The 19,918-nt window shown below is 41.0% G+C and overlaps 1 protein-coding gene across 4 annotated transcripts in view; it reads right to left on the bottom strand.

Annotated features, from left to right (window-relative positions):
- Nucleotides 1-19,918, bottom strand: part of TPP2 (tripeptidyl peptidase 2) — a 97,702-nt gene that overhangs the window by 28,139 nt on the left and 49,645 nt on the right. For 3 of the 4 annotated variants that reach the window (XM_019524791.1, XM_019524790.1, XM_019524788.1), the window contains exons 17-24: nucleotides 18,185-18,339; nucleotides 17,590-17,706; nucleotides 16,090-16,190; nucleotides 13,886-13,982; nucleotides 11,899-12,036; nucleotides 11,136-11,380; nucleotides 10,841-10,919; nucleotides 7,560-7,598 (exon numbers count right to left, since the gene is read on the bottom strand). In XM_019524791.1, coding sequence (XP_019380336.1) covers nucleotides 7,560-7,598; nucleotides 10,841-10,919; nucleotides 11,136-11,380; nucleotides 11,899-12,036; nucleotides 13,886-13,982; nucleotides 16,090-16,190; nucleotides 17,590-17,706; nucleotides 18,185-18,339 — 971 coding nt within the window. The remainder of the gene's footprint in view (nucleotides 1-7,559; nucleotides 7,599-10,840; nucleotides 10,920-11,135; nucleotides 11,381-11,898; nucleotides 12,037-13,885; nucleotides 13,983-16,089; nucleotides 16,191-17,589; nucleotides 17,707-18,184; nucleotides 18,340-19,918) is intronic. The other variant, XM_019524789.1, reaches the window with a different exon arrangement.

The raw sequence follows: 19,918 nt of genomic DNA, 5'->3' as shown, positions 1-19,918 counted from the left end.
GGGGGGGGGGGGGGGGGAAGGTTAGAAAACCCTCTTCCCTTTGCTCCTCTGCCTTCCCCTCCAGCTTCTTCCCCTTGCAGCCCCGTCCCCGCTTGTTAGGACCCTTAGTTCATCCAGAATTAAATATTTTACCTTTTTTGAAACTGCTGCAAGTTTTAGCACAAGTACTCCATAAACACACTTTTAAGCAGTACTTTTGTAGCATCTTACACAGGGTACAGAGCATGCATAATATTAGTCCAAAGCCAAAAGGCTCATTATTTACTTTATAGTTTACTGGGCTGGGCCCAGCAAAGCCAACAGTGTTAAGCCATGATGACCCCACAGCTCAGCACTACACAGTATGTGCATGTACTCCAGATACCATCTACCTGTCCCCGTACCAAGGATCTATGTGCTAATCACCCCCCACTCATGGCTGGAACCGCATGTTCTTGGATGTTCCAAAAATGTATATGCAGATGATGTGCAGGGCAACCTGGTCTGGCACCACCTCGCAGAGGGTGGGGCCACATTAATCATATGCAACAAGCTGAGAGATTCTGGGTGAGCTGTTTGGTGCTGTTTTTAAGGCCAGTGAAGAAACAGGACTCATTGGAAATTGGAAAGGCACAGCTCAGCTATGGGAGTAAAGAGGAAGTCAAAATGTACTCAGTGTAGTGCCTCCTCATGAGCTGAGCTGGTGCTGAGGGGAACTGTGTGCAATGAGCACTACTATGTATCGTATTGAGATGGGCTACACTAATCCATCCTTGTGGTAGGTTCCCATGACTTTGTTTGTCCAATATGGGCCACGTGTTTTACGGTCATGCTCAGTGTTGGCTGCAATTAATCAGCTTCACAGTTGGCTTCCATTACTGAGCGCATGCTGCTTTTGGCAGCAGTTTAATGATAGACAATGTATTTAATGAGGTCTCCTTGTATGCAAGTGTAAGGCAAGGGGCCCCCACCATGCTGACTGGGGGGGGAGCGGGGAAGAACCTGTACTCAAATAAATACGGTAATTGGAGTCAAATGACCACAAAAAAAGGAAACAAAACAACCAATTAAAAAAAAGTCTGAAAAAAAAAGAGAGTATGAAACCACCTTAAATAAGTCAAATAAAAACAAAAAACAGATTTTTATGCCTTCCTGAAAAAAATAAAACTATCCTTTTTTCTATACAGTTTTATTCATATTTCTGGACAGTTTTGTTCTAAGTCCTCTCAGGTCTTGCTTGGTAATGTCCACAGGACTCCCTATATTTAGGGTTTAAGAAGTCTGAACGGCTCATCTATGACTCAAGCCTTGTCTACACCAGAAGGTTGTATCAATATGAATATCATAAGTAGGGATCTACTTAATTCCTGCTGAGGCAAGGGAAAAAAAAGTCATGGGCGGCTTGTAGCATGTGGTGCCATTTTTGCAGTCTTTTCATGCTGGCCTGCCCAAGTGGTCTGCCAATGAACAGCCCTGCCCCTTGCCGATTGGCAGAGAGGAGAGAGGCCACACAACGGGCAGCCCTCTCAGCCAAATCAGCAGTGAGGGGCAGGGAAGTGGGAGGGCACAACCTTTCGGCTCATCTTTTATGTTGGCAGCTCCCCCTGCCCCCAGCAGGCTGCAAGGCTGGGCCACAGTGGCCCTGAGGACCACTGGCATTTAGTAGGGAGCCAACATTTTATTTTCAGTAAGTTCCACCCCTGGCTCCACCCAGCGATTCCATGCCAAAATTGTGGGGGATCGCCGTTTTCATGAGATTCATGGAAACTGCTTTCATTCATAAGTTTCCACAAATTTTCTTTGGATTTGTTTACATCATAGCAACTGAACTGCATACAACTGAATTTAGAAATTAATACGCTGCTTTCCACAGCAAAAAATGACTACAGACAATCTCAGCTTCTGTAGTACTTGCTCTCAGACCTAAACATTACAGCTACCCTCTGTTTATTCTTTAACCAATTAAGCTCTAATACAACAGATTAAATGATTTATGTTTCACAAAACATCCTATTTTTATAGAACTACTAACTATATATGTGGAAGATCACTTAATTTGCCACAAAAATTAAACCAGTTTTGGGAATTTAACCATCAATTACTTATTTCCATTTGTAATTCCACCTTTTGTATCTGAAGTGTATTTAGTAAAGTTCAGAGCATTTTATTTATTTATTTATTTAAGAGTCAAGAGAAACAAAATGTTAAAGTATTTTTCTATTGTTATAGTGTAGCACAGGGGTATCAAAGATGCAACCTGCAGGTTGGATTAGGCCCATGGAGTCCTATCATCTGGCCTCTGGGTCTTAAGGGTGGACCCACATATAGTGCCCCTCCAGTTGGTCCAGATGCCATGGGTTCCAGACTGGCCAAAGCAGAAGCCCTGCTTCTAAGACCGTCCTGGGAGAGTAATGTGCACATGTCCCAGACTGAACGCTTCATACACTGGATCCTATACAGGGGTGGGGGGGAGGGCAAAAGAGGTGCCTGGGGGCCTAATCTAGCCCTAGGACCTGGCCCACAACACTCACCTGGTTTGCAGTGCCAAATTAGTTTGATAACCCTGCTAAAGTATAAGCATACTCCTGATCTGATATCAGTCTGAGGATACAGATCTGTAACGTCTTTAAACAAGGATTAAGGGGGAGGGAGAGTGTATAAAAAGCCAACCATTTTAATCATGGCTACACAATTCACATTGAACCATCAGCCCTACTCCACCCATACATACTCAAAAAGTGGAGCTTATTTTTATGAGTGATGTTCGCAGTTCATCTCTTCACTTCATCTAGTTAGACTACAGCAGGGGTGGACAAATACAGTGTGAAGGCCAGATTTGGCCCACCAATTGACTGGATCCAGTTTGCGGCTGCCCCCAGGGAGCTCTGCATGGGGCCAAGCCCTACCTGCTCCCACTGAGGCAGCCCGCACCACGCTCTCACCAGCGCCAGCCCAGGCCGGCCAGCACGCAGCTTCTGGGGGGTGCTGCTTCCAGTGTGGCTGGAGCTGGCCAGGTGCCCCTCTGCTTCCCTTGTCTCCAGGGGGAGCTGACTGGCTGAAGCTTCCCACTTGCTCGGCCAGCACAGCACAGCAGGAGTGGGAGGAGGTGCCACTGCAGGATGTGAAGAGAGCAGAGCAGCACCTGGCTGGCTGCAGCTGCACCAGGAACAGCCCTGCTAGAAGCTGCAAATGCTGGCTGGGGGCCCATGCCAGCAGGGCTGTTCTGCTTCCCTTTCCTCTAACTGTGGTTCCTCCTCCCCATGCCCCCAGGTCATGCAGGGAACAGATCATGCCCATCCTGCTCCCGAACACTGCTTTGCACCTGCACAAAGCTACACAGGGAGTTTTGGCAAGTTGTTGGGGCAGGGGGGCACAGTGACCTGGCCTATGACAGCTTGTCAAGACTCCCTATGTGGCCCTCAGGCCCAAATAATTGCTTACCCCTGGACTACACTCTTCATAGTAGGGTACCTGTTCATTCCCACAGTGAGAGAGATTTAAATTTTATGGAATAGTTTCTGAAGGTTTTCTATCATTTCATGCATCTGAATTTTCATATGAAATATAATAAACACTCAAACACACATACAGCTGAATGTTCCTTAAGGCAGCTCCTACCTACTTTAAATATATAAACCAACTTATTTAACATTGCATCTCTCTAAGGTACAGGACCATTAGGTCAACTGAATTTATACAGTTTCTTAAAGACACTACCTAAATTAGCACAAAATGAAAGTGGCTCAGCAAAAAAAAAATACAAGTGCTATATAAACTAACAACCTTTCCTATTTTTTAAATACTTTACAAACGAAAGGTAGAGAACACCCAGGTTAGGTCAAACCTCCAACAGATGAAGGTCTCCGCATATATATTTTCCTAGGAATCTCAGTTTACTCAGATGTCCACTACTGTCCCCCTTAATTTCAGATAACACAGACTAATAGAGGGGGTGACCAAATTACCTAGCCCTTCCAGCTGTAAACCAAAATCTTGGCAATGCCAAGTCATAGGACAAAACTTTTGAAATGCATATGCCCCACAGTCAATGATTTGTACACAGCACCCTTAGCTGAGAGCGATTTGGTTTTAAAACACTTTTCACTTTACAGTACTACTCACTATTTTTTATTTTCTTCAGTTGTTATTTTCCTAATAAGTAATTTAACTATTCCTTTTTCTTCCAGAGTCTTTTTTAAAAGTTGCTTAGGAGCCATACTCAATTTAAAAGGCACAGTTTGGCTCCCTCTGGACTACTAAGCAGCTTCCACTTCCTGGCCTAGATAGTGTAGGTAATGTTCAGTCACTAAGCACTGCTGCTCAGAAACCCTACAACAAACTGTTTAAAACAAAACCAAAACATATTTCTCAGAGTCCACAGGATGAGTCAAGTGAGCTTTCATTTTCATTGCAATTCCAATTCCCTGAAAAAGTGCATGCAGACTACTGCTACTAGATCCTATAGGACAATGGGGGGCCAACCTTTTTGGCAGGGGTTCCACAAAATAACTGCACCGTCTCTGAGGACCATTCCAATCTTCTTCAGTTGCTGATCTGTTGCTCTGTTTTCTCCTCTGTGCCCTATGTATCTGCCTGTCCCCTCCCTGATCTGCTCTATGCAGATTTGCCATGCCACAGGTTATTGAATATTTTCTGTTGTTCAGGTTATGACAAATAAAAGATTATATGGAAAGGAGTTCATTCCTCAGTTGTTCGGCATAACCTCTCTGCTAGGGTCTGTTGGTGAAAGTATAACTTTACAATCAAGGCATGCTGTAACTGCTGATCTCTGCTCAAGTTTGAGTCTTCTCCAAGGAAAAGCCCCTGTTGAATCAAGCCTTGGAGCCACCAAGAAGAAAAAAAAAAAAAAAAAGCTTTCAGTCCAAATACAGTGATAAGGAAGACATGAAAACTCTGAATGGGAATCCATTTGTTGAGAAGCTACCTACAGTTAGAATGCCCATGCTCAGGGCAGAATATTGCCTTTTGTGTTTAGGGATGAATATCATCTCTCAAACTAGCTTCTGAGGAAGGAGTTGCTGTACTAAGTTTAATCACCTTTATTCATCTCTCTTCTAAGGGACAAACCTCTGCTTTTACATAGAAGAGGTCATCTCTTGCCAATTTCTGTTCTCTAGATATACATGAATAAACAATCCCTTCTACAAAGGTTGGCTGCTCCAGCCACCATAATTTTGGCTTAAATCCTGGGTTACTGCGAGGCCAAATAAAAGTATTTTAAACTGGCAGTGAGTGATCAGGATCAAACAACCCAAGGGACTTCCAGCAAGTCAGACAAATAGAAATAAGATGCAGGAAGCAGTTTTACAGATTCAAGGGATGGGGATTCCCACAGACTGGCCACTGATCACAGAGCAAAGAGTCTACCCATAAACATGGATAAGACAAAGGAAGAATTTTCTGGTCCTAAGACAGGAGGCAAAACTGTTGGAGGGAAGCAGATTTCTTCAGAATGCACTCTTTCAAGGAAAATTGCTGAATGACCCAAAATGGCTTATTTAAATAGCTTCTGAAGTTGAAGAAAGAATTCTACAATGCCTCAGTAAAAACTTAATGAAATACCCTAAAAAGAAAAAGTTTATGATCTACCTACTAGAAACACTGGAGGTTAAGTATATGTGGAACCCCAAGGCACTCCACAGATGGAGTAGTTATGGATCACCAATATTTCAAAGATGTTTCTGAAGCATAGCAAGTTTATTCAAAAGCTGCCAGGAGACTGATGCAACTTTTATGTGCTGAAGCAGCCAGAAAAGACATCACACAATGGCTTAAAAAATGGGAATCCTCTAAGAAGTTGAGAATGGTTGTTATGATCTCACTTAGACTACCATTAAAGAAGAAGCGTTAATGACAATCAATGCAGTATTGGAGGCAAAGAGTCTCTGGACCAGGCCAATAGCTATAGAATGATATTTGGATCAAAAGAATTGATGATGGGCCAATAAATTCATTCAAGGAATATGAATAAAGACTATATCAATTCCCTTACTGTAGATTAACAATTAGTGGAATACAACACCAGCAGGCAAGAGATACCATTTTTATGGAAATTGTTAAAGTTCTTTCTAGAATGAGCTATCATTATTTCCAGAAATAGCATAAGTATGAAAAAAGGAAAAATAGCAACATGAAAAAGTTTTAATATATTATCTTTTTTCCACAATGGTCTGAAAGCGAGCGTGGGCTCACAAAAGCTTATGCCATACGTCTGCTTTATTTAGTCTAAAAGGTGGAAGTATACCCTGCTTTCTGTCTTTCACAGATAGAAAACTAATAGGTCTTTAATCAAGAGCAATGGTAGAATTGGTTGTAAGAAGCTAATGATTTCATGGCTCCACAGCTCCCTCTTCCTTTTTAAGGAAAACTCTGATCATCAAGTTAATAAAAAAGGGCAGGATCTTCTTCCAAGGCCTGAGGCAGACTCTTCCAAGAGCAAATTAGAAGTTAAATATGCATGAAACATTAGAAAAAGGCAGGAGAAAAGGTGAAATACTAAAGTCAGTCAGACAGACAACCTACAGTTGCTGGGAAAGGAAAGAACAGGAGTGATTACACAACTCAGTCCTTCCCTCCTCTCACCCCCTAAAAAACCCAACCCCTCTCCCCCCTAAAAAAACTGAATACAACCATAGAAAGTTAGGGTTGGAAGGGAACTCAGGAGGTCATCTTGTCCAACCCTCTGCTCAAAGAAGGACCATCCCCAATTAGGTCATCCCATCTAAAGCTTTGTTTAGCTGGGTTTTGAAAACCTCCAAGAATGGAGCTTCCATCACACCTCTCTGGGTAACTTGTTCCTATGTTTTACTACACTCCTAGCGAGTGACACTGGATTCTATCTGCTGGAAGAATATTTAATACTTAATGAAGGGATGATTAAAATGGTTATTTGATGAAAATAGCTATACATTCATGAGCAGGCTGCATTTGCCCTAAAAATTAATTTAATCTGCACTGAGCAAGGGCCACGATTTTCAATTTTATCCAAGAAGCCAGAATGGAAAAAGCTTAGTAGGTCATTTAGTTCTCTCCTCCTACAAAAATAATACTGACTGTTGAAGAAGAATTAACAGAGCTCTCTCTAGTCTAGGTTTCAGTACATCTGAGTCTAGAAGAAATATGTTCAGGTGGTAGTGAGGAGAAAATCGAATACCTCAATATTAAGCATTAAAGTTCAATTTGCAATGGATTCATTAGCTGACAAAATGGAATAGGTGATGCATTTGTGATGAAAAATCCTTACTACAAGCACTTGAAAGAATTACTGTGTGTGGGGGTGGTATTTATATAAGGCAGAAAAAAGGGAGTCACAGCAGTTTGCAGTTGCATGCACCTCTCAGAAGTATCTCTGTATGTTTTCACATGCCACTAAATGAGTCTAGCATTACCATAATGTTTTGTTCTATAAGTAGGCATTGCTAAAGGCACCTGAAGGTAACTCAGGACTAAGGAGGCAGCTGAGAGAGAAAATAAAAAGTATAATATTGAAAAAAAAATGTTTAAGAGTTTAAGAATACAAAGACTTAAGTATATCTTTTTCAAAAACTGACATTCAGTACCTTTTTAAATTTTCCTTGTCGTTTTGCTGCAGACTGCCCCTGGGAGTTAGAACAACATACCGTAAGAAAACATGCAGACACTACACAGGACGGAGACACCTTCTCTGAACTATTACTATGTTTATATTTTTAACCTACAAAGTTCAAATAGTTGAAGTGCCAAGTGTATGATCAAAACATGCTCTTAAAGCATAACAATATTTTTAATTTCTTTTAAATTAAAAACACAATGCATTTTGGTGTAGACAGTTTATTGTTCCTATTAATACAAGCAAGTGTTGTTAACCACTCAATAAAATAGCAAACTGAATTATAGAATACAACCACAGTTATACTTCATATTAAAAGTTAAATTTAGTCATTTTGTTTCATTGTATGTGGGGAGAATTAACCTTTTTTCTCATCTGTCTTGCCAACTTACACGTTACTTGGTGGACTAGAAACAAATACTAATGCCTACCCCCTTCTATCTCCTAGTTCATAGTACTTTTTGTTGATGGCAGCCTCCCAACAAAGCATACTTATACAACATGATAAACTAGAATGTGATTGCGAGACAAATGTGAAGTGAAAAGATCAATACCGCAGTTCTCTCCAACCGCTAACAAGAACACCAACTTCATAAATAACAGTTACTACATTCAGTGCTTCCAGTTTCAAAAGTTATTATACATAATTATTACTAATCTGATAAAAAAACTTGTTCAATCAACTGATGAATTTGAGTTAAGTGAACCTAGCTGACAATTATAATGGTTTTAACACTAGTTTTCATCGAGGTATTTTCTAACCTTACGGTACACGTAAGTATATAATGTTATAAGCCAACGTAAGAAATATAAAACTCCCAGGCTAGGGACAGAAGTTGCACATAAACTGGTTTAAGTGATCAAAAACTGGTTTAAGCCTGTAACAGAACAGAAGTTCAGTACATATAAACTGCTTTCAAAATTACCATAATCGATTTAAGATAAACCTAGATGGAAGTAGTATCAGACTTAACCGATTTAGGTCAAACAGGTTTAAGGAACATCTGTCCCAGATCTCTTCCTGGTTCAACTTAAAAGCATCCTGTCATGCTGTGGGACTGTGAGTTACAGCCCTAGCTATGCTGCCTGCCTTAGCCTGCTTCCTGCCTGTGTGTCAGCCCACAGGGATGGGGAGGGCAAGGGAGAAGACCCGCAGCTCCCCTAGCCAGGGTCTACATAGCACATGCAAGGGAGAGAAAGCCCTTGTGCTGTGGGCTTTTCAGACCCTGGCCGCCCTCTCTCCGGTTGCTAATCGTTTCAGTAGCTGCCACAGAAGGGAGGGAGAAGGAGTCCTCTCAGCTGGGTGCCTGCCCCTGCAGCAGCACTGGGGGGTACCACGGAGCCCCTGCTTTGGGGGGCTTCCCCCCTGGCCCAGGGAAGCCCCAGGCTGCTGAGGGGATTCTTCCCCTCCCCAAACTTTCCGTAGAGCCTTGCCTCAGCCCCTAGGAGTCTCAGGCAGCATTAGGGAGCAGAGAGAAATTCTCCCGCTCCTTCACAGCTGTTTTTTTGCCTTACTTGCTTTGAGTCCAAGGCAAAAATAATGCTAGAGAGCAAAGGACTTTACCTCTGCTCCTTCAGGTGATCCCTGAGACTCCAGCAGCTGAGGCAAGGGGGTGGGGTTGGGAAGAAGTCACTTCAGCTCTCTGAGGCTGCCCAGGGCTGGGGGACTCTGCAAGGCAGGGGTTCCCCAGTGCCCCCATGCTGGGCTGCATGGGCAGGCACCTGGCCAGGAGGACTCCTTCTCCCTCATTTCTGTGGCAGCAGCTGAAGCAGTCAGCAGTTGGGAAGGTGAAGGGCCTGTGCTGGGGAAAACCTCCCGAGGGGAGGCTCCCCCAAGGTTGGCCAGCACCCGGACAAGGGGCTCCTGAATCCCATGGGGGGACAGCAGAAATTTGGGGGACACTTGGCTGGGCTGAGAATGGCCAGCAGGCTGGGAGATACGTTTTAGTGCTCCCCTGCCTACTGGCCCAGGTCAGTGCAAACCTCCCCACTGCCTTTCCCAATTAAAAACTGAATGTCAGTTCAGGTGGTTATCAGTTCAGCCTACACAGCTTAGAGGAAGCTGCCTAGTTTGAACCAATTCAGCCTCAGGCTTTTTGACTGTCTGTACTGAGCTCCAATCTGTGTAGTTTATCTCATAACTCTGACTTACTAAGTCCAACTGTATGCATTTAATTTTCTTATTTAGTGTTACCTAGCCTGCAGTATCATATCCAGCTACATTTAGATCATTTTGCTTTTCCTAACTACACAAATAATCTAAATTTTCCTGAACTCATTCTGTGGTCTGTTCAGTAAGATCTTATGTACTGCACTAATGTATGCTTATCACTGTACAACAAAAATTGCTGTGGGAATAAAAGGTCTCTGGTGGTGACAAGGAATTCAGTTGTTTTTAGGGATTTAGAATAGCTTATATGGAATCTAATTCTGTTAATATTGACAAATGTCAGTATTTACCAATGCTGATTCACTCCCAACCTGAATCAATTAAAATATTACAGGAGCTAACAGAATTGCTACTTAGCACTAAATGGTTTTTTAAAAGACAGGATTTGACTATTTCAGATAGTTACTAAAAATTCATTCAAGTCAGAAAAATCAGGATCTAGGTCTCACTACACTGAACAGTGAGGTACAGCTTCTTCCCCACTATGACAAAAAGATCTGACACCATTATATTGTTGCAGACAATTGTATTCGTGGTTGACAACATAAGGTGGTATCAGGTAAGAAAGCCTGCCCCAGCTTTACAGTAACAAAACAGAGGCCTCCTAGGTTTTAAAAGTAAATGTGATATAGATGAAGAACATATTTATCTTGTGTTTTTGCTGAAAGCAGCACGCATGCATTCAAGTAAGGAATGGTATCACATTACCAGGGAAGCCACATGCAAAAAACCGAAGCGCATTAAATACTGTGCATTTATAAAGGTGTAAAACCTATTCCAAGTTTGTAATAATAGTGAAAAAAAGCTGCTTCTCCAAACATCCAAAAATTTTTCACTGAAGATAATTTTTGGAGATTCACAATTGACATGCTTCAATTTCAAACTAAACTGCCAAATGAACAGCTGAATAGTTAAAAAAAAATACTTTAAAGGCAGTATTAGATCAGATGCTTTTAAAAATGTATTCAGGTTACTACAATAAATAATAAGAAAATTAAGACACCTTAAGCGCAATGATTAGTAGTAAAACAGAATTTTCCATTTTTATATAAATTAGGTCCTCACTCATTTCAAGTACTCACAGCTTTCTTTCCAAGGTCAGTTTTAGACAATGTCAAAGCTCCTGCCAGGTAACACCCAGGTCCTGCTCCTTTAGGTATTCTATTAGAAGAAAGAAAAGAAACTTGAAGTAAGTCAGAATATAAACGAACGATAATTAAATGTAGATAATTAAATGAAGAAAAAAATGGCAATATAAAAGCCACAGTTTGGAATTACAGATTCTTGAAAGGTATGTAGTCTTGATATATATCATCCAATTTGATGCAGAGACAAGTAATTAAAACTAGATGAGAAAATAAGGCATCAGTAACTTACTTGTCATCAGGGAGAGATGCAACAAAGAAGGGCTGATTATGTTTTGGTGGTAATGTTAAACTGTTTGATTTCTTCTTTCCTAAGAGAGCGTGGTTATGGTTTTCATAAATGTCTAAGCTTAAGGTATTAGATAGCCTGTGAGAAACAATAAATGGAAGGTCTTTGATACGATCCAGTTCACTGTTCTGCTCATGACGGACTTGTAACCGAATAGTGTAATCTCCTTTCTCCAGTTTCACCGAATACTGAAAGAGGTTCAATGAAAGCCAACGATTAGAAGGTTTTGCAAAACTTGCACAAATTTTGAATCTCATGTTCCCAAGAATATAAAGTTCTGACTGCTTAGAAGAAAATCTTATTCACCTACATTTATGATAATATAGAAGATTAATGGCCATTCTCTTGCCTTCAGTAGCACTGCCACCTCAGTGGCTATAGAAGCATAAGCAAGATGCTAAAGATTAACTGCCTCAGTTTGTATTAACTTTAGTCAGCTTATAACGTATTGTTTAATATTCCCTAGAATGCTTTGGCTACTGGGGCTGAGGTGATGCCTTCTGCCAAGGGCATGTCCTCTCTCCCCTCCCCCCATAACTCCAGGTAGTCCCACTGCCTCTGTAGCTGCCTGGCTACCTGCCACCAAAAGCCCCGTGAACCAGATTCAAACCATGAACTAGAGGAAGGTTGAGAAGACCTAAAAAGGACTCTATTTTTACATTACATAGAATATATGCATAATCATGGTTACTATATCCCTCTGTACCTGATGTGGATAGGCATCACCTGAGCCCATCTGCCTCTTGTTCTGGTCAAATATAATCCACAGTTGACTGTCAAATTCAGATTCATATAGCAATTCACAAAGCAATGGACAGCTTGGAGTCACTTCTCCACTCTTCGGCTATAAAGAAGTAAAAGCATTAAGTATTGACTAAGCAATTCTGAATTCGTGACTAAAGACAGTAAATAAGAAAAGTTCAAAATTATGGTTGTGACACTCCAGGGTGCACTCACACCTTCAAGGGTGCCCCTTAGCCTGAAACTCCTTTCCTGCAGTTTTGTGCTTGACCACTACGAAAAAGTTTAGATGTGCTAGGGGCCAAGTCCTTGGCATAGGATGCCTCAGCTTCCTGTCTCACATGGGCCTTGACAGCTCTTAACAGAGATCTTGCGATCTTAAGGAATCATACCCTTTTGTGCTAGAAATTGCTGATTTCTTTCTTTGCAGAAAAAACCCACCTGTATTGCCAAATGTTCTGGTATCACAATTACCTCTGACAATAAGTTGAAATAAGTAACAAAATAAGTTATTATAAAAACACGAGAAATCATAAGTATCAGTAACCTTAGGCTGAGACAAGAACAGAAATATGAAAAATCTATCAGAATATTTGATCTTACCCCTGCATCTTACCCTAAAAATGCTGCTTCTACTTCTGACCAAGCTGAAGTCCCTGATAGACTGTCAATTTGCACTCCCCAGCCAAACCTGCTGGGGAACTGGCATCATCCCAAAGCCCTGCAACTCTTTAGACATGTTTTGCCTCTCAGTACAAATCTGGTCATTTGTATACTTCTTCCTTTTAATTCTTGGGAAGCATATGCTATGTATGTAACTTCCTGCCCCCATACGTGCATCTGTTTATCAGGTGAGGTAACTTTCCTGATCCCATTATATTTAGGGGAATATTTACATCCTTTCAGACACTGATTGCCAGTTCAATAACTTAGAGCAGGGGTATCAAACTGATTTGCCCCCGCAATTTGGATCAGACCCACAGATCGCCACACCTCATTCCATGCCATGCCATGCCAGTTAGTGTTAACACCAAGACGTGCCACATCTGGTACCTATGCTGCATGCAGAGTCTGCTGCAGATTGTCCAGAACAGGTGCCACATGCAGCATGCATCTTGAACCAACCAAAGTAGCTACCAAATCTGGCAGGCAGGGGTGGAGACAGTCCCAGTCTGGCTCTGTGTGGTTGCCGCATGTAGTGCAGGTCCTGAAGCAGGCACTATATGCTGTGGGTACTAAGCCCTGCGCACACATCTTATCTGGCACATACAGCAATGATAAGGCTACACGGGCCAGACCTGGCCAACAGGCCATACTTCAGCACCCCTGTTCTATGGGCACAGCCTCTTATTTCTTATCAAAGACTATCTGGACAGAAAACTAATTTCTTCTAACACCTCTTCCCTTTGAAACATAATAGTCTGACTCAGGCCTCAGCCCATCTGCCCAGTCTCATCCACATGTCCATATCCAATATTCAGTTATGGCAAGGGCAAATTTTTTGTATTTCTTAGTGCTCTTTTTGGTTTTGATCTCTGTAGATGGAAACTCATTTACTACCATACAACTCCATCCCAGGTGTATTATAAAACACAAATTAATTCATATGAAATACTGTAAACCGCACAGACAAAAGAATTATAGGATTAAATATAGTTTACCATTAGCTACAAACAGACAGCAAAGTCTAGTCATAACCAAAGACTATACTGTATTAACAGACACGGCTCACAAAGCCATCTATATATGATATTCCACAAAACCCCCAAATATTGAAAGTTTGCAATAAAGGTTAACTGAAAATCCTGATCCTGACAATCACTACATTTTGTGATCTAGTACATCTTAGCGTGCTATTTGTTTTTGCTAAGGAACTACTTAAAGACATTATGTTGTTAAAAAAATTTAAGACAGTATGAAACAGTAATTGATATTGGGCAATTAAAACTTACTTGATGAAAGCTGTATGTCAAAATCATCTCATACAGTTGTCGATTATTTGGCAGGATATCTCGGGATCCTAAAGGTTTTATTTTAGCACTCACAGGTCTGCAGTTAAAAACACAACAGGAAATATGAAGAATCATTTAGAACATTCTTTTTCTACACCAACATTCAAATTGCCTATGCAGAAATACACCAAAAAGCATCCAGTTGCAGTATTTTACAGCATTCCTGAAGAGACTATACCCTAGTTGTGTAAGATACAGAGTGAAAAACCTCCTTCTATTAAAACGATGATACCTCAAGGGCAACGCTCAGCGAGACAGCTGTCAAAGTAAACACTGTCCAGGCTTAGGAATGACTGAAATATCATGCTCAAATTATAGGTCAGCAGAAAGAGGAAACATTGATATAATTCACCTCCCCTGTCCAAGGGACAACTAGCATATTTGTGCTTTAGAAGCTGTTAGACAGAAACAGTAATACCAGAAAATACTGTGGCTCAACTGGGAGGTATTCCATATAAAAAAGGACCTTTCTGGACTATAAAAGTATGCAAGAGTGCTTTCAAAAATGGAAAAACTATATAGCTACTTGCTTCAGGGAAGTGGGAGTCCTGATCTACACTATCTATCTGGGAGCTCAGATGCAAAGTTCAGCAACAAATTCAGAAGGGGAAAAAACTATTTACTTTATTTCCTTTGTGCAGTATGTTAAAATAATATTAAAGGCTGATAAAAAAAGAGGGGGAAAAAAGAATGACACAACCAGGCAACCTTAATTTGTCTCCCTCATGCATATGTACTGGAATAGTTTCTAGTTACATGATCGCATGCAATTTTTTCCACATGAAAAATGTCTTAATCCAAGTAAAATGGTGCCCACTGAATGAGCAGCTATTTAATATTTGTTTTCTTTGTACTGTTCAGCACTAACAGACCATAAAAAAAATTCTCCAGAGTTGACAGCATCCTCATTTTACAGATAGTGTGCTAAGGCACACAGAAATCAAGGTCAAAGTAGCCACTCAATTCGGGTGCCCACCTTGAGATGTCTAAAGCCAAGGGTTTCAGAATATTTGAAAATCAGCAGGCTGCAATTTGTATGTTCTAATCATAGTTCTGGTGGACTGCAGAAGTACCTGTGGTTGCTCAGCGCTTCTGCGGAACAAACCCCTATGTCTCAGTTCAAACACTCCAAAAATAAGGAATGCACCAGTTAGTGACAATATATGAAGTTTAGTTTAAGTGACTTATACAGCATGGTACTGGAATACAATGGCACAGGTAAGGTTGGAATTCAACTCCCAGACCAACATTCTCCAACCAACTCCCAAACCAACATCCAAGTCCTGCTCCCCATACAGCCCATGGGACAGATCTGGTCCACAGAGGTGGGTCAAGCAGTCCATGGGGCTTCTGGCTCCAGCTGCCAGCAATGCAGGAATTAATGCTGCCACTGCTCAACCCCCATATGCCATGACAGCCATGCTGACCAGGGCAAACATCCAAGTAGTGACTATCACCAGTGACTTCAATATTCTTGATCATCACTGACAACTAAGGTCGGTAGCAGTTGGTGATGGAGGGGGTTGAGTGGTGGCAGAGGCTGGAATCTTTCAAGACTTCAACTTCTGTACACTCCAAGGACTTAGCAAAATTAATTTGAGATATTTTTCCAAGAGTTATAAACTTGCCCAAATTTGGGACAATTTTCACAGGACCAGCAAAAGTTCAAGCCCCTGATCCAGAGTATGAGGACACCAACAGGTTCTTCAAAGGGGAAAAAAAAAAGAAAGATCAACCAGATTCTTACCTCTGACCTCACCACTGAAAAACATTTCCTCTTCATTGCCAAAAATAGCTGCAACATTTGGCTGAACCTTTCCCCACAACAGCCCAATACAGGCAATCAGCTTAAAATTTTTCGGCCTAAATGTCAACTTTATAAGCAACATAAAAGGGTCTTGTAATTGGAAATGATGGGCAGCCTTAAGTAGTGCTAACAGTTCAGTGCCACCTACAAGAGTTAACTGGAAATAACAACTAATTGATGCTCCTGTCCCTGATTTTCACTTCTGCTCTTAATTAACGAAAATTAGCATGAACTAGTTTAGCTACCTGCTAGGTAAAGCAAGCTTTCAAATGGACAATGCTTCTCCTTCCAATCTCTACCTTCCCGCTTTAAAAAAAAAAGAAGAAAAATAAAGTACCTGAGTGTTTGAACCCAGTTCTTCAAATTTATGCATGGAGCAAGATCTTCATACTTCAATGGAGATTGAACATCAAAACGAACAATGCCTTCTGAAGCATGCTAAGGGTAAGTAATAACAGTTACATGTATTCAATTACAAGGATGTCAATTCCAATTAATTTTTCACCTTCCTCAAAAATACTGTGGAAATACAACATGCATGAAAACAAATAATACATTTAAACATGAAGCCCAGTTGGGTAATAAAGTTTTTAAAAAAATCTATCTGTATTTTATAAGTGCGTGTGTGTGCGCGCGCGCACGCACACACACACACACGGATGCATACCCCACCCCCCTCCATTCAGCTGAATAATCCGAGTTAGTAATTGGCAACTGCATGCATGCAATTTAAATGGGAATTCACAGAGTCTTATTTTACATTGCAAGCAAAATACTAAACTGGTCTATTCCAACAGCATCTGACCTGGCAGAAAAACTGATTACAAAAGTACAGAAAGTACTTTATAACTATTTTAACCATAGCTGCATGTTATATTTGTTCTGCCAGCCTGTAAAAACAAAAAACCCATGACGCAGTAACAGTGATATGGATCTAGAATTCTACAGTGAACTTCTTAAAGCAAGGGTAGGGGTGTCAGACATCTGGCCTGTGGGTTACTGATGAGCTACTGTAAATTGTGGGGCCTGCTACTGACTCCTGGCATGCTTGGCACCACTGGGAATGGCCATCAGCTCTCCACCAGATCCCAGTGCTGACACCAGATCCCTCACTGCCACAATGGTGGCCACTAAAACAGCCCTCATGCCCCAGGTTGGAATCAGCCTGCAAGTAGCCCTGCAGTCCAGATTTGGCCCTGGACCCCAGGTGAGTTCAAAACTCGTTTTAAAGTATAGTGCTTTCACTTCTGTTCACAGCAGGGGTGGGCAATTATTTGGACCGCAGGGTCACACACGGAGTTTTGATGAGCTGTCAGGGGCCAAGTCAGCGGCCTCCACCTCCTGCACAACAACTCACCAAAACTACCTATGAGGCTTTGGGTGGGCAGGGAGCAGTGTTCAGGAGTGGGACGTGTGGGTGAGGCTGGGTCATGGGGATAACTTGGGGCTGGGGCCCAGGCCAAGCCACAATCCACTCCCTCATGCCCTGCCCTGTGGGGCATGAATATATACCTTGAGGTACCAAGCACAGCTTGTGAATGTTGCAATGGTGGGGCAAATGGAGCTTCTCACTGGAGTGTGTGGGCCCCCCCCCACCCGCATGCTTGGTGGTGGACCTGGAAGTGGACCGAAACTACTTCCAGTCCACGTCCGGGTCCTCCGCTGAGTGCGCAGGAACCCCCGCAAGCTCGTATCTCCCTTGAACATGTAGGCTTATCTTTCAAAAATGTACTAAGCTTGAATAAGTGATTTTTATTCCAAAGTGTATCTAAAGAGCTTTTTATTATTTGTCACCAGATTATTAGATTAGTAACAAAAGGAAATATGAAACACTTACTATGTTTAGCTGAGGGGTAGTACAAACAACACCATGGAAGGAAATTGTGTAATCAATGCTAACATCACTAAGGCTTGCCCACCAACGAGCAATACAAAATTCAAGTGTTTTTCCACCCTGGATAAGAGCAAAGAAAAAAAAAAAAAGTGTTAGATCTATATCCCCACTCTTCCAGTCAATTCTCATTTTTCCTAGTACTATCATCTTAAAGCCAGTTTGAGAAGACACTTTCAGGTCAAGGCTAAGACATGTTGAACAGATATGACTGTCTGTGATGGACTCCGAATTAACCACTTGTTTATAATTAACTCAGGTCAGGGGTAATTAACATGCATTAAATGCATGCACAAACTGAAGACATTAAATTCAATTAAACTGAATAAAAAGTATTAAAATAAAATATGAAACAAAAGGAAATTACTGTGCACTAAAGACAGTGCGCTAAATTTGGCTATGCATTTAGAACTAATTCAGGGTTCTCAATAAATCCCGATGCCTTTTATTCAAACTTTTCATGACACGTTCATAAAACAGTTCCTCTTTATATTTTACTGGGTTTTTTTCTGTGATAGCATTTAAATTCAGAGCAACTTACTAGAACAGGAAATGCTTCAATCACTGATCCTTTTTCTGGTAGCGATGAAAATTTGTAGAATTCATGACTTCTATAAGCTTTTTGTTTCACTAGTTGAACAGAATGAAGCACAAACTTGGCAGATACATCAGATGAACACGAACATACTGTAACTTCTACATTGAAAGGAAAAGTTTGAACAGCCAAGAGATTCATGAGAATGGAAAATTTCCTCTAGAGTAGACTCTAAAAGAACATTAGGCTTGGATTTTAATTTTAAAGTTCTTAATCACACAAATGACTAAACGTGTAAAACAAATGTCAAGTAATTTATTGTATTATTCTGATTATGTGTTCCCCCACAAAAAAAAGACTTTAAAGTCACACAAAACTTGTCCACACATTTAACTCTTTGGGTCCTTTCATCCCAATTATTAGATTCTCATGTGAGCTTCTGCAAGCACAACAGCAGTACATGGTCTGTAGTTATTAATATTCAAAGGAAAATGCTTTTTTTCTTCCTAATATGTGAACCTGAAAAAATGTAGCATCAAACTATATGCAGGGTCAACATATAGTTTGAACAACAGAATACATACAGACAGGACCTTCTCAAATGGAGAAAAACTAGTAAGACTACATTAAGAGCGTAAAGAAGCTATGTGATTATTTAATAGTGAAAACTGTTGACCAAGCAATAGGGATGGTTATTTTAAAATCATGCAAGCTGATTCTGGATTTCAACTGGCTCTCTATGAAGAGTTTTATTATCAACTCAATCCAGGGAAAAGATTCAGAGTTGCATCTGGTATTACAGATAACAGTTGGTAACAGACAACAGATATGTTGGTCTTTATCAACACTCTAGTGAATTGCCCGTCAAGAATAATTTGTATAGGTAATGGGAACCTGCACCTTAGAGCCTGTCAAGTAGTGAGCGCTCATTTTCCAACTGATATTAGCATATACTATGCTTTGAATCATGTGCTACATAATCTTCCACCTCAGTCTGTGGCTCAGATCTCCTTGTAAAAACACAGTTAGAATTACCTCTATTTCACCAACACATTGGGAAAATAAATCCATGAATGCTTTTGAAGCACTCCTACCAGACAAGACATGAATACCAGAGGAAAGCCCATGAGGCACAAGCCTGTCTTTGGCAGAAGCTTTGAAGTGTGCAGTAAATGACATACGGAGCTACACAGTGAACAAGTACAAAACACCACAAAATAGCTGTTCAATTAGGGAGCACCAGATCCTATCCTGCCTTCTGCTACAGGGGAAGAAAAAAAAGCCGTGGCAAACACTATGTAATCACATAATTAAAGATTACTATAATACATATGTGCAACTAAGCTAAATAGAGGTTGCATGTCATCTTAATACCAGCACTTCCTAACATTTCAGTGCTTAATTTCCAAAATAGAACCATTTATTTTTTAACAGATTTGATGCAGCCAATTTCTGAGGTTTTTGGAGAAACAAAACAAAAAAGAAAAATATTCTCAATATGTATCATCTTATCATCACAACTCACTTGGATCATTTATAGCGCCCAAGGGCACATTTGAATTTAAAAGAAAAAGCAGCAGGTGCCAGTATGACAGAATTTTGTGTTGGAATAATGATTTTTTAATGATCACGAAAATGCGCGCAGGCACCTGAATAAACCTGGGGGGGCACCACAGCACCACATTGGGAACTGCTGATCTAAAGGATATGAGCCTTCTGATCAAGTACACAGACCTCTGC

This window comes from Gavialis gangeticus, unplaced genomic scaffold (assembly GCF_001723915.1).
Source record: "Gavialis gangeticus isolate Ggan-Ray unplaced genomic scaffold, GavGan_comp1, whole genome shotgun sequence".
Lineage (NCBI taxonomy): Eukaryota > Metazoa > Chordata > Crocodylia > Gavialidae > Gavialis > Gavialis gangeticus.
Note: the sequence above shows the minus strand (reverse complement) of the source record. Positions and strands in the feature narration are given on the sequence as shown.